This window comes from Nematocida minor (genome assembly GCF_024244105.1).
Source record: "Nematocida minor strain JUm1510 chromosome Unknown 7757, whole genome shotgun sequence".
NCBI lineage: Eukaryota > Fungi > Microsporidia > Nematocida > Nematocida minor.
The window spans coordinates 1-10,949 of record NW_026250343.1 but is presented as its reverse complement, the minus strand read 5'-3'; the positions used below and the strand labels follow the sequence as shown (position 1 = coordinate 10,949).

At 41.6% G+C, this 10,949-nt stretch overlaps 6 protein-coding genes across 6 annotated transcripts; 3 read left to right on the top strand and 3 right to left on the bottom strand.

Annotated features, from left to right (window-relative positions):
- NEMIN01_2375 (transformation/transcription domain-associated protein) lies at positions 1-2,928 on the top strand (the record flags this gene model as incomplete). The annotated part of the gene is made up of 1 exon (XM_051478317.1): positions 1-2,928. A coding segment is annotated over one exon (2,928 nt), but the record flags the coding sequence as incomplete, so codon positions are not given.
- Positions 2,929-3,205: 277 nt separating this feature from the next.
- On the top strand, positions 3,206-5,248 carry NEMIN01_2374 (uncharacterized protein; the record flags this gene model as incomplete). Its single annotated transcript, XM_051478316.1, has 1 exon — positions 3,206-5,248. The coding sequence occupies one exon, from the start codon at positions 3,206-3,208 to the stop codon at positions 5,246-5,248; it is 2,043 nt and encodes a 680-aa protein (XP_051334276.1).
- Positions 5,249-5,651: 403 nt separating this feature from the next.
- NEMIN01_2373 (uncharacterized protein) lies at positions 5,652-6,143 on the bottom strand (the record flags this gene model as incomplete). The annotated part of the gene is made up of 1 exon (XM_051478315.1): positions 5,652-6,143. One exon carries the CDS (start codon positions 6,141-6,143, stop codon positions 5,652-5,654), a length of 492 nt encoding a protein of 163 aa, XP_051334275.1.
- Positions 6,144-6,614: 471 nt separating this feature from the next.
- On the bottom strand, positions 6,615-8,414 carry NEMIN01_2372 (DNA mismatch repair protein PMS2; the record flags this gene model as incomplete). Its single annotated transcript, XM_051478314.1, has 1 exon — positions 6,615-8,414. One exon carries the CDS (start codon positions 8,412-8,414, stop codon positions 6,615-6,617), a length of 1,800 nt encoding a protein of 599 aa, XP_051334274.1.
- Positions 8,415-8,419: 5 nt separating this feature from the next.
- NEMIN01_2370 (uncharacterized protein) lies at positions 8,420-8,620 on the top strand (the record flags this gene model as incomplete). Its single annotated transcript, XM_051478312.1, has 1 exon — positions 8,420-8,620. One exon carries the CDS (start codon positions 8,420-8,422, stop codon positions 8,618-8,620), a length of 201 nt encoding a protein of 66 aa, XP_051334272.1.
- A 677-nt stretch (positions 8,621-9,297) lies between these two features.
- Positions 9,298-10,497, bottom strand: NEMIN01_2371 (tRNA (guanine10-N2)-methyltransferase; the record flags this gene model as incomplete). Its single annotated transcript, XM_051478313.1, has 1 exon — positions 9,298-10,497. One exon carries the CDS (start codon positions 10,495-10,497, stop codon positions 9,298-9,300), a length of 1,200 nt encoding a protein of 399 aa, XP_051334273.1.
- Between the last annotated feature and the right edge of the window lie 452 nt (positions 10,498-10,949).

The following is a 10,949-nucleotide window of genomic DNA, read 5'->3' as shown; positions in this document are numbered from 1 at the left end:
GCACAGCTGAGAATATCTGCACTGTACCCAGAGACTGTGCACGCTCTTCTGTCGCAGCAGATAGGAAGCATTAAAACCGCACAGACAGCGTATGAAGACGTGCAGGGAAAGGCGCAGAGCGGGATTCTTCTGTTCAACGAGTCTGAGTACAAAGTGTGGGAGGAGCAGTGGGTAGAATGCGCATCGCAAATGCAGCAGTGGGACCTACTCTCCGAGATAGGCACAGCCACTAAAAACCCAGCACTAACTGCCAGAGCCAAATGGTTTACCTCTGACTTCTCAATAGAGTCAGAGAAAACAGCATTCAAGACTCTTATGATGCAGGACGGAATACCAGCAATGGATAGAACCTTCTACGATCTCTTTGTAATTGGAGAGAAAACACAGCAGACAGAAGAGTCTCTCTACAAGATAGTTGCATCAACAATTGAGGAGATAGGAAAGTACCCAAAACTCTCCCCGAGACAGATGCAGGCCGTTGAAAGGTTCCAAATTGTAGTGGAGATGAACGAGTCGTGGCAGCTCACAGGATCAGATGATTTGCGCAGAGACTTAGCAGGAATACTGCTGGCATGGAAGGAGCGTGTTCCCTTTGAGTGGGCTTCGCTCTCTTTCTGGTCTATGCTCGTCAGATGGAGGACACACGTCTTCTCGTCCCTGTGGAATGGAAAAGCAAAGGAGAAAACTCTCCAGTACAGAGGATACCACGAGACAGCACACATTCTGAACCTGTTCTCTAAGACACTTCGAAAGCACGGCATACTCCCTGCATCACTGTCAAACTTAGAGAGCATCTACACACTTCCTAATATAGAAATATCTGATGCTTACCTGAAATTAGAAGAACACGCTAAGTGCTATCTGCAAATGAAGGAGTATGGCGCAGGGCTGGATCTTCTGGGAATGACGAATCTGAACTATTTCACAGCAGCACAGAAGAGCAGTGTGTTCCTTCTGCGGGGCACTTTGCTCGAAGGAAGGGGCACGCCTGATGACGCAGCGAAGGTCTACGCACAGGCTGTCCAGCTGCACCCAACAAATGCGAAGGTGTGGTACCGGTGGGGGCTTCTCTCTCGGGGAGTCAACAGAGTCAACGCGGTAAATGCTTTTATGCAGGCAGCTGCTATCTCCCCTGGATCGCTCTCGCGAAAATCCATTATTGAAATCGTATCACTGATGGATCTCGAAGAGTCCAGCGAAGAAATGGAAAAAGTCTTTAATGCAACTGCAGGCGAGGTGGATGCGTGGTGCTTCGTGCCTTTTGTTATGCAGATGGTTTCCATCCTCTCGCGCACGGGATCGCTGATGGCAGTGAGCGCTTTGTCGAGGGTGGCACGCGTCTACCCACAGGCTGTGTACTTCCCCATAAGAAATGCGCTCGAAGAAGAAAGAAAGCGAGGAGTAAAGGAGGGAGCTATCAGTGACCTGTGGACATTCCTGAAGACAGGATTTACTCTTATGTGCATAAATATAGAGGGAATAGTGGAGAGCTTTACGCTGCGCCTGCGAGCATCTGCAGAGGAGGAGTTTTACAGGCTCATTTCAGCGCTGCTATCAGAAGCTCTGCAGCAGCTGTTTGGAAAAGAGCCAAGAGAGAACGGAACACTGGCAATGGCCATGCAGAAAATATCAGAGATGATTGGGATGTCATCCCTTGCGCAGAAGTACAAGGGGCTGTTCGACAGAGACTTTGCTCCTTTTTTAAGCGATGATCTAACGATGCAAAATACGCTGGAGATATCTCAGAAGCTGCTCCTGTGGAAAAAGAGCATGGAAAGGCTGCTGGCTGTGCATCCAAAGTCCATCAGCATAGAGAACATATCAAGACGCCTCGTTGACTTTGACCAGAGAAACGAAGACATCGAGCTGTTTGGACAGTACGTGGAAATAACCGACAGAGCACCGCAGATGGTCAAAATATCGCGATTTGAGCCTGATATTAAAATCAAAAGAAGAGGCGGAATCAGCCTGCGAGAGCTGGCAGTGCGCGGCAACAATGGACAGGTGTACCAGATACTTCTGCAGATGCCCTCAGGAAAAACAGCCAGAAGAGAAGAAAGGTTTATCCAGGCGCTGGCTCTGTTCAACGCAGCCATCAGTAGGACCGTGGAGATAAAAAAAAGAAACGGAATGATCTCCATCAAGAAAATTGTGTCGCTGAACAACCAAACCAAAATATTCATAGAGCCTGAGCCAACTGACTCTCTAAATGATATCCTGCACACCAAAATGAGCGCTGAAGAAGTGTACAAGATGATATTCGACTGCAGAAAAAAACTGCACGGAACAATGCAGATGAAAGATGAGCCGCTAAGAGAGACCGATGCTCTGGACCCTGAAAAAAGAGTGGATATGTTTTTGAGAACAACAGAGAGCGTGATAGGAGACAGTTTAGTGTACGACCACTTCATCAAGCTGTTCGATCTGCAAAGCGACTTCTTTTATTTCAGAAAAAGCTTGGCTATTTCCCATAGTATCCACTGCTTTATATCGTATGTGTTCTCGATAGGCTCCAGAATGCCGTCTAGGCTGTTCATAGGGGGGAGTACAGGGAAGGTGTACTCAACTGATTTCTATCCATCATTCTGCGACCGCTTGTCATTTGAGGAGGTGCCGTTTAGGCTTACCCCCAACCTGCAGAGAATACTAGGAAGAGCGGGGTTAGAAGGCCCCTTCTTTTCCATGATGTACCACATGGCTGCTGTATTCGGAAGAAAAACCTTCCTTATGCGGTACATGGATGCTCTGGCAAGAGAAGAGGAAGGCCCAGTGCAGGGCGAGAACAGTATGCGGCTATCGCGGCAGAAGGTGCAAGAGCTTATGCGCGTTGATGAGAACCCTGCAGCAGGCATTGTGAAGCTCGTGGGCAATGCAACTGCTCCGGAAAGACTTTCTATGATGGATCCGCAGTGGCACCCGTGGCTGTAGCTCTTTCTCTGTTTGTCTTGTTTTTATCTACCAAATAATTTTTAATTATTTTTAATACAGATTGAAAGTCTACTAGTTTTACACGTCACTATTTAGTGTACGGTTTGTGTTCTGCTAGTGGAGGCTTTTATGGCGCTGGCTCTGTGCTGTGTGGTGCAGCATTTCATCGTGCGAGTCTATTGGCTTTATTTCAGGCCGTGTTTTAAATAATAAAACCAACTAATAATCATTTCCCCTTCTCTTTCTCTTCTATATATTCAGGTGGCTCATTTGCAACATGCAGCTATTAACTCTTACGCAGCTAGTCATAGGCTGTCCGCCTGATGTAGATGGCCCCGAGGTGCAGGTCATAGTGGATGGGAAAGAGTGCACATATACCACGAGAACCCTTACAAAACAGGAGAGGCAGGCATTCATAGAGACAAATGAGTTCTGGCTTGTCTACACGGATGGCCTGGAGATAACCAGTGCATCTACAGCTATCATCACTCTCATCAGCAGAAATATTGTGGTAGGATCAATCAGCATTAGCAATATACACCTGGGCATAGAAAGATACTACAAAAAAGATTTCTTTGTTCGTAGATATCTGCCCAACAATATATTTATAGATGTAATAGTGGAGGAAGGCCCAAAAAGCAAACAAAAGTTGGAAAAAGCGAGCATACCTGAAAATATAGCAGGCACAGTTGGCTCTAAAGACAGCGCGGGATACATCTCAAACAGCAGAAGCAGAGATATTGAAAAAAGAGTTATCCCACTGGATAATAGTCGAACTGGAGATGTTAGGAACAGTACTGGCAATATATCAGATAAAATATCCCAAAGTGGAAATATCAATAATAGCTCATTGTGCTCTAGTAATACTTCTAATAGTAATGATGAAGGTCACAGCAGAAGTAAAAATAATACTGAGAGTTCTGGGGCAGAAGACAAAAATAGCACTCTGAATGATCGTATTAGTAGAAATAATAAGGGAGACAGAAAAGTAAATATTGATGGCACTGCAGACAAGAGTGCTCAGAACTCTCTTCCCCCCAGCAATGCTACTGCAGCTATTAATCGGACCATGAGCGGTAATAAGCCAAATGCAGCCCAGACCGATGGATCTGTCAGTACTCCAGGCTCTGACCACATCACTGCAGTAAAAAGTGCGCGCAAACTGCCGCCTCCTCCTGGGATGGTTGTGCGCCCTGTTGTGAACCTTTTGGAGGGCGTGGACATGCTGTCTAAGACTCTTTTCCCGCGTGTTGGGTGGAAACCTGTTCTCTCAGTCCGAGGATCACTCTACGAGAAAACTGCCCAGCCCCAGCAGGATACGCTGGAGAAAAGGTGGAAAGAAATAGAAGAAGATTTTAAAAGAAAGTTCTGCGTAAAGAGAATACAGAACAAAGTTGAATTTACTAAAAAAGAAAAAATCCCCAAAAAGAGCAGACTCCTCAACGAAAGACAAGAGTTTCTTCTGTCCATAGTCTTTGAGGCCATAAATAAGAAGAAAGTCTCACTGCCCGAAATATCCCAGGAGCTCACGAAATGGATTGAAACAGGCGAGTGCACACCGCACATCGAAGACATACTTAACTTGGCAGGAGTATTTCCCTCGGATAAAGACTGCGCCAATGTTCTCTCCTCTGCGCTCTCTTTAACCGCCACTGAAGAGTCTCTTAAAGAACTCCTTCTCTCCAACTGCAGCAAAAACAAACTTCTTCTCATTAAGTATGCACACTGGGCTGACCCATCACTATCTATGCTGATCGGTACCCTACAAAATACACAGAGCGCTCTTAGCGTGGTGGAACAAGATGAGAACTTTCCCCAGTTTCTTACGCTTATGCTGCGGATGGGAAACTTAGTCAACTACAAATACGCTGAAACAGCGAGCAAGACAGAGACGCAGGGCTTCCATCTTTCATCGGTCAGTGCGTTCTCTAAATGCTTCTCCGAACTGGCTAACGGTGAGGGATGCAAACTATCTTTGATGGAGCTGCTGATTATATCCTCTCGAGATATAGTTGATTTTGATAAGATCGTTAGTGTCTACAGTGTGTTCAGTACTTTTCAAATGAAGACACTAAGAGACCACTACAACATGATCAGAGCTGGCTATGATGAAGTAGCTGCACTGGATGACTTCAGCGGAAAAAAAGAAAGGCTGCACTCCATACTTCTATTGATAAAAGAAAGCAAGTGTCTTATCTCTGAGATAGATGCCAAAATAGGCAATTTGTCTAAGATCTATGCAGTGCCACCTGAGTCCATCACTGAAAGCATGGTTGATGCCATTTCCTCGATAAAACAGTACTGCAACCTATTTAGATAATTCCTGCTCACAGGTTATTCATAAATCTTATTTATTTATCAGATGTCTGTTTGTGTCCTAATTTACTTTTTATTTGGTGTTGGTTTCACTCAATTTCTGTTCAGGCCATATTTTCTGTTTTTAGAAGGTTGAATAATAACAATTAACACTTGGCAATTTCATCTATTTCTCCTATAGTACTGTCTTTTTACTCTTTGACAGCTATAAGAATTGGTTATGTTCTGTTCTTTAGCTATATTTTTATTTCAATCCTAGTGTGCGCATAGACATGAACAGAGCAGCGAATTTCAAATGAATAAAGACAAGTTCTCTAGTGCTCTATCACTACATGTGTACTGTTTGAATACACATGCTGTCCTATCCATTGCACAGATAGATCAATATTACTGTGCTATTTTTATTTTTATGTCAGCAAAGTGTCCATGAAAAGATGGACAAGGGTTTCTTCTGATGAGAGCGCTGTTGATGGCTTTACTTCTACGGGAATGTCTTCGAAGATATCCACTGCGTGGTCTAGGCCTTCTACTGCTGATAGTACCTTTATATCTCCTGACTCGATGTGCATAAGTTTTACTTCTATTTCGCCGTTCATCAGAGCTGATGCCCTTACTTTGTACTCTTTTGGGACATTTGACTCTTTCAGTATTGGGTCTAGTATCTGGCTGTCCAGCTGCATGTGCAGTATCTCTGCGCTCTTTTGGCCATACTCTGCCTCTTTCTTGTGGTATATAAAGACATGGTTGCTTCCTAAGACATCCGATGTGTATGTTATTGCTGTCTTGTTTCCTATGGTATACAGCCGAATGGTTCCTATGTATGTAGAAGATCCCTTGGAAAGACCTCTAATTAGAAGCATTCCCTCAAAGTCTTCGTGTCTCTCCACTGTAATAAGCATATTGAAAAAGCAAAAATCATTGGAGGAACATGTTTTATATTAGATGGTTTATATTTGTGTAAAACAGCAGAATCCAATGGACTCTGTGCAAAAGGAAGAAACTACACCATCTCCTGAACAAGAAACTAGCTCTGTCTTTGGACTGATTACCTTAACTGTCTTTGGAGTAGTTACCATAATAGACATTGTCCTCCTGTTTATACCAAAATGAATACATGAACCACTTTTTCTACTTACATCTCATATGAAAGTAAAACAAAACATTCGATGTTCCCAGCTTTAGATAGATTTAAAAGACTGTAAGAGCTCCTAGAAAGGAAATATTCTATTTATTTATGTATATACCTCATCTAAGTCTTTATTATTTTTATTTGAATATAAAAATATTTCTTGTTTATTTTTACTCTAGTGGTGTATGGTTTTTAGTTTTTTATAAGCTGTCTTTTAGAAAAGTAAATAGATGGTTTTATTTTAAAATTGCTCCTTTGGGCTCTGAAGGAGGAGAATAGTTGGCCTTCCATGCGGGCAGTTCCATGGCCTAGTTGTTAGAGATAGATTGTTGAGGATATCTTTCATTTTCTGCATGTTCAGCGGTTGGCCTATCATTATGCTTGTGCGGCACGCTTTGCTGGCGAGTATTTTTCTCAGCTCTTCAAATACAACTCTGTCTTTACCTTCCTGCACTCTTCCTTCCTTTATTCTTTCTACTATTTCCACTATCTCTTTTTCTCCAAAGACGCGTCCTTGATAGACAGGTGCTTCATGTATCTCTGTGCAGGCGCTGTTTAGTATAAACCCGTGTCTTTCTATTTCTTTGATGTTCTCTTCTATTATGTGTGTATCATAGCTGTTTATGTTCATTGGGACAGGCTTTATTAGTTTCTGTCTTTTGTACTCGTATGCCTTTTTGAGTCTCTCGTAGTTCACTGCTTCATCAGCTGCATGCTGGTCCACTGCATAGATGTGCAGGCCGCTGCTCTTTACTGCAGTGCATATAATAAACCCATTGTTAAACTGGCCTACAACAGACAGCTCGCCTATTTCCTTTGTATTTAGCCCTATCCCATCCTTGTGCCTATATTTCATCAGTACTTCATTGCTGTCTATTACCATAGCATCTATTCCAATGTTCTCTTTTTTTGGCGTATTTACTGATTTCGTACTGGTAACTATTTCATTTTTATTTTGAGAATAATTTACATTGCTATTGTTGGCTATAGCAGTACTATCCTTAGAAGCACCATTGCTGTTGGCTGCAGATCTATTAGTATTCGATGGAATGGTTGAGTTTGTGCTGCTCTGTGATACATTGATGGTGTGCTCTTTTGTCTGTGGACTGCTATCGAGTATGCTTTTGATAGAGTATGTGCTTATGTTTTCTATCTCTTTTATTATCGCTATTTCTTTGTAGCTTGTGCTATTTATTGCCAGATTGTAGTAGACTTTGCTATCGATCTTTGCACTGCTTTTTATAAGCTTGTCTATCTTTGGGTTCTCTATAACTGTCATTTTATTGTGGATTATTCCTTCTATTCCCTTTCCTTCGCTAATTATATACACCAGAGACATTGCGCTGCTTTGGAATGTAACTGTTCTTCGATTTAGTATGTTGTATATAGTGCATATTCTGTCTGTGTAGTTTACCAGGCTGTCTTCTAGTGCTAATGGAGCTATGTTGTAAGGTGTGTTGTATATCAGCTTGCTGTTCTTGTAGAGCTTGAATTGCACATTGTGGATTGCTGTGTATTTCCTTATTGCATCTACTATGCTGTTTATGCTCTTTCCTATGTGGCTGAACAGGTAATTGTGTCTTATTGGCTTGTTCTTGTAGTAGTTGTCTACTCTGATGGTTGTTCCTCTGTTCTCTTTGTGGTAGTCTGTGCTGTTTACCGTTATATTTTTTTCTTTTACTTCGATTCTTACAGTTTTCCCGTTATTATTTGTTGTAATGATGAAATCAGCCACTGCTATCAGAGAGTTCAGAGTGACTCCCTTGAACCCATAGCTTGCTCTGTCTGTAAATGCTCCCTCTGGAACTCCTTTGGAGGTGCCTCCTTTCATCAGAAAAAACCTATTTACTTCTATGCCTGCTCCATTGTCCTCCACTATGTAAATAATGCTACTATTTACTATGTCAATGCGTATGGTGATTGCGCTACTTCCACTGTCTATGCTGTTCTTCACTAGCTCATTTACAAGGGTGTATGCGTTCGGTAGGATTTGTTCTGTCCTAATGCTGTTCGCATCTTCGCTAGAAAGTATTTTTATCATAAAAAATGAAATATTGGAAGATGGCTTATATTACCAGAACATTCAAGAGAGCTCTGGAAAATGAAAACGTGTCTGTGGAGCTGCTGAGCAACAGACTGGGAAAGATTGAGAGAAAAATAAGAAACAGAATAGATGTAGTGCTAAGACAGCTGAGCATGCTGCAGAGAGAGCAGGTGGAGCTAGAGAGCATGCATTCTCAGAAATAAAGAAATATTGTATTGTTTATTGCTTCTTCTGCCGCCATTGATCTTCTTTCTTTCATCTTTAGTTTCTGTTTGATCTAGTTGCCACTACATGCATTGCCAAGTACACTGCTATTAGATAGACCGCAGGTATGCTTCTGCTAAGCACTTGCAAGACTATAGCCATTACAGTAAAGAGAATTAAATAGCTTACATATTGCACTTTGGCTTTGTATGACATAGCTTGTGAGATAGGTGGCTTAGACTGCTGGATATTCTCGATATTCTCTTCTCCTGATTCCTCTGTGATTGGCTGTATATCAATTTCACTGCTGGCAGGCGAGCTAAACTTCATTAGAGATAAGAAATAAAAAACTATTTATATTCTAAAAAAGATAGATAGATCAAACAATAAATCTACATATTGTAATTTTGTAAATTAGCTCAAATGCTTCTTAAAAGACGTGTGTGATATTAATGAATGTGAGCATTTAATTCTTCAGCAGTAAAACTTTTCACTAAAGACTGCGACACATAAAAATAGATGGGTGGTGAAGCGGGTGTATTTCTGTGAATCTATGCATCTTTTTGAATATTTATTTGGGAAAATGCAAATGTTTCAGCAAAAGTACTCGAGAGCCATCTAAACACTACGGTATATATGCACTTAAAACTAGAACACCTGCTGCATCTCTAGTTTTTCATTTGATTATCTCCAGTAGAAAGAATGTTCGTGAGTACAGCGCGTTCAAGAACTGCTCAGATTGGCTGACTTTTCTGACTCCTTCCATCTCTTTCAGCTGGGGAGTGTGTCCTGTTGCGTGCGGTAGGAATATTCCTATCCTTCCTCTGTTCTTCAGCACTTTTTTCCCCATTTCTATTGCTCTGTCGAGAAATGGAATTGAGAAAAGCAGATACTGGTCGCATCCTTCGACATATTTATTGCTGTCTGTGGCTCTTTTCTTAACCGTCTCTCTTTCTCCATACGGCGGATCGCACAGTATTACATCCACTGTGCTGTCTCTAAATATGCATCCATCAAACACATTCTGTGCACCTATCATCAGTACTTTGTCAGCTACATTGTACATCTTGAAGTTGCTATGTATTGACGTGTTTGGCAGTTGCGTTTTAATTCTTGAGTTTGTGTGGGGAATGTCTCTTCCCTTGAACTGTTTGCTGTTGATGTCTGTTCCAACTACCAGCGATCCGTGGATTGCGCCTGATAGCAAAATGCTCCCGCTTCCTGCATAGCAGTCTAATAGCACTGTTTTATCCGATACTCCTGATGCATTGCAGATTATAAATGATATTTCGTTGTCCATTGAAGTGTTTCCTATAAATTGCCTGTTTTTAACCGAATATTTCAGAAGCTGTTTTCTGTTGCTCTCTTTGTACAGCACTCCTACTATGCAAAAGCAGCTTTCTTCTACTACATATATGCTGTGGGCTGGATTAGACAGATTTACATTCTGCTGCATGCCCAAAGATGTAACAAGATGCTCAATTGCCTGTATTTTATCATTGCATATGCATTCTATCTTGTAGTCACCCTTTACTTCTTTTTTTAGAAACTCCAGAACGTCAGCTGTCAAAGAGCTGGACAGTTTATCTACTATACTGCTAGGCTCTTCTGCTTTTTTATCTGCTTTCCCATATTCAGTAAAATTCAGTATCTTGATGGCTCTGCTGACCAGCATGCTCTTGCTAAGTATGTAATCGATAGTAGAGAAAGACGTTGTGATTACTGTATATTTAATGGGGCCTTCTATCTTTGTTGCATAGATAGTGTATTCTTCTTTTGTGTTGTTCAATAGCCCTTGCAGCTCTGGAACTATGAATGAGTTGTATCTGTCCACGTGCAAAAGAAGAAAAGTCTGTCTTTTTTCTTCTTCCAACATTTTAGAAAGCGTAAAAATAAATAAATTATTATGCATAGCACTCTGCTAAACTCTACTGCTTACTTTTGAATGGAAAGTATGAAAATTTATTTGTTATTCTCCAATGTTCTCTGTCCAAATCTGCACTTTCCGCTAGAACAGTGTTTAAAAACTCTCTAAAAGCAGGCTTTATTGCTTATCTAGTGTTAAATCTGCTATTTGGGAAGTAGCCCATGTAGCTCAGGAAATAGCAGATTGCTATATTTATTACTGAAATGAATAGAGCAGCAAGAAACATAAAGAGTATGTTACTGGTTAATGTGTTTATGGATGGCTGTCTTTTTTCATCGATGCTGCTTTTATCAGCAAGTAAATTCTTTGCAGGAATCGACACTTCTCGAGAGTCACTTCTAGAAAAGCTCGCACTAGAAGTAGTTGCTATACGGGAAAAGTCTATTCTAGGAGGAGTTACG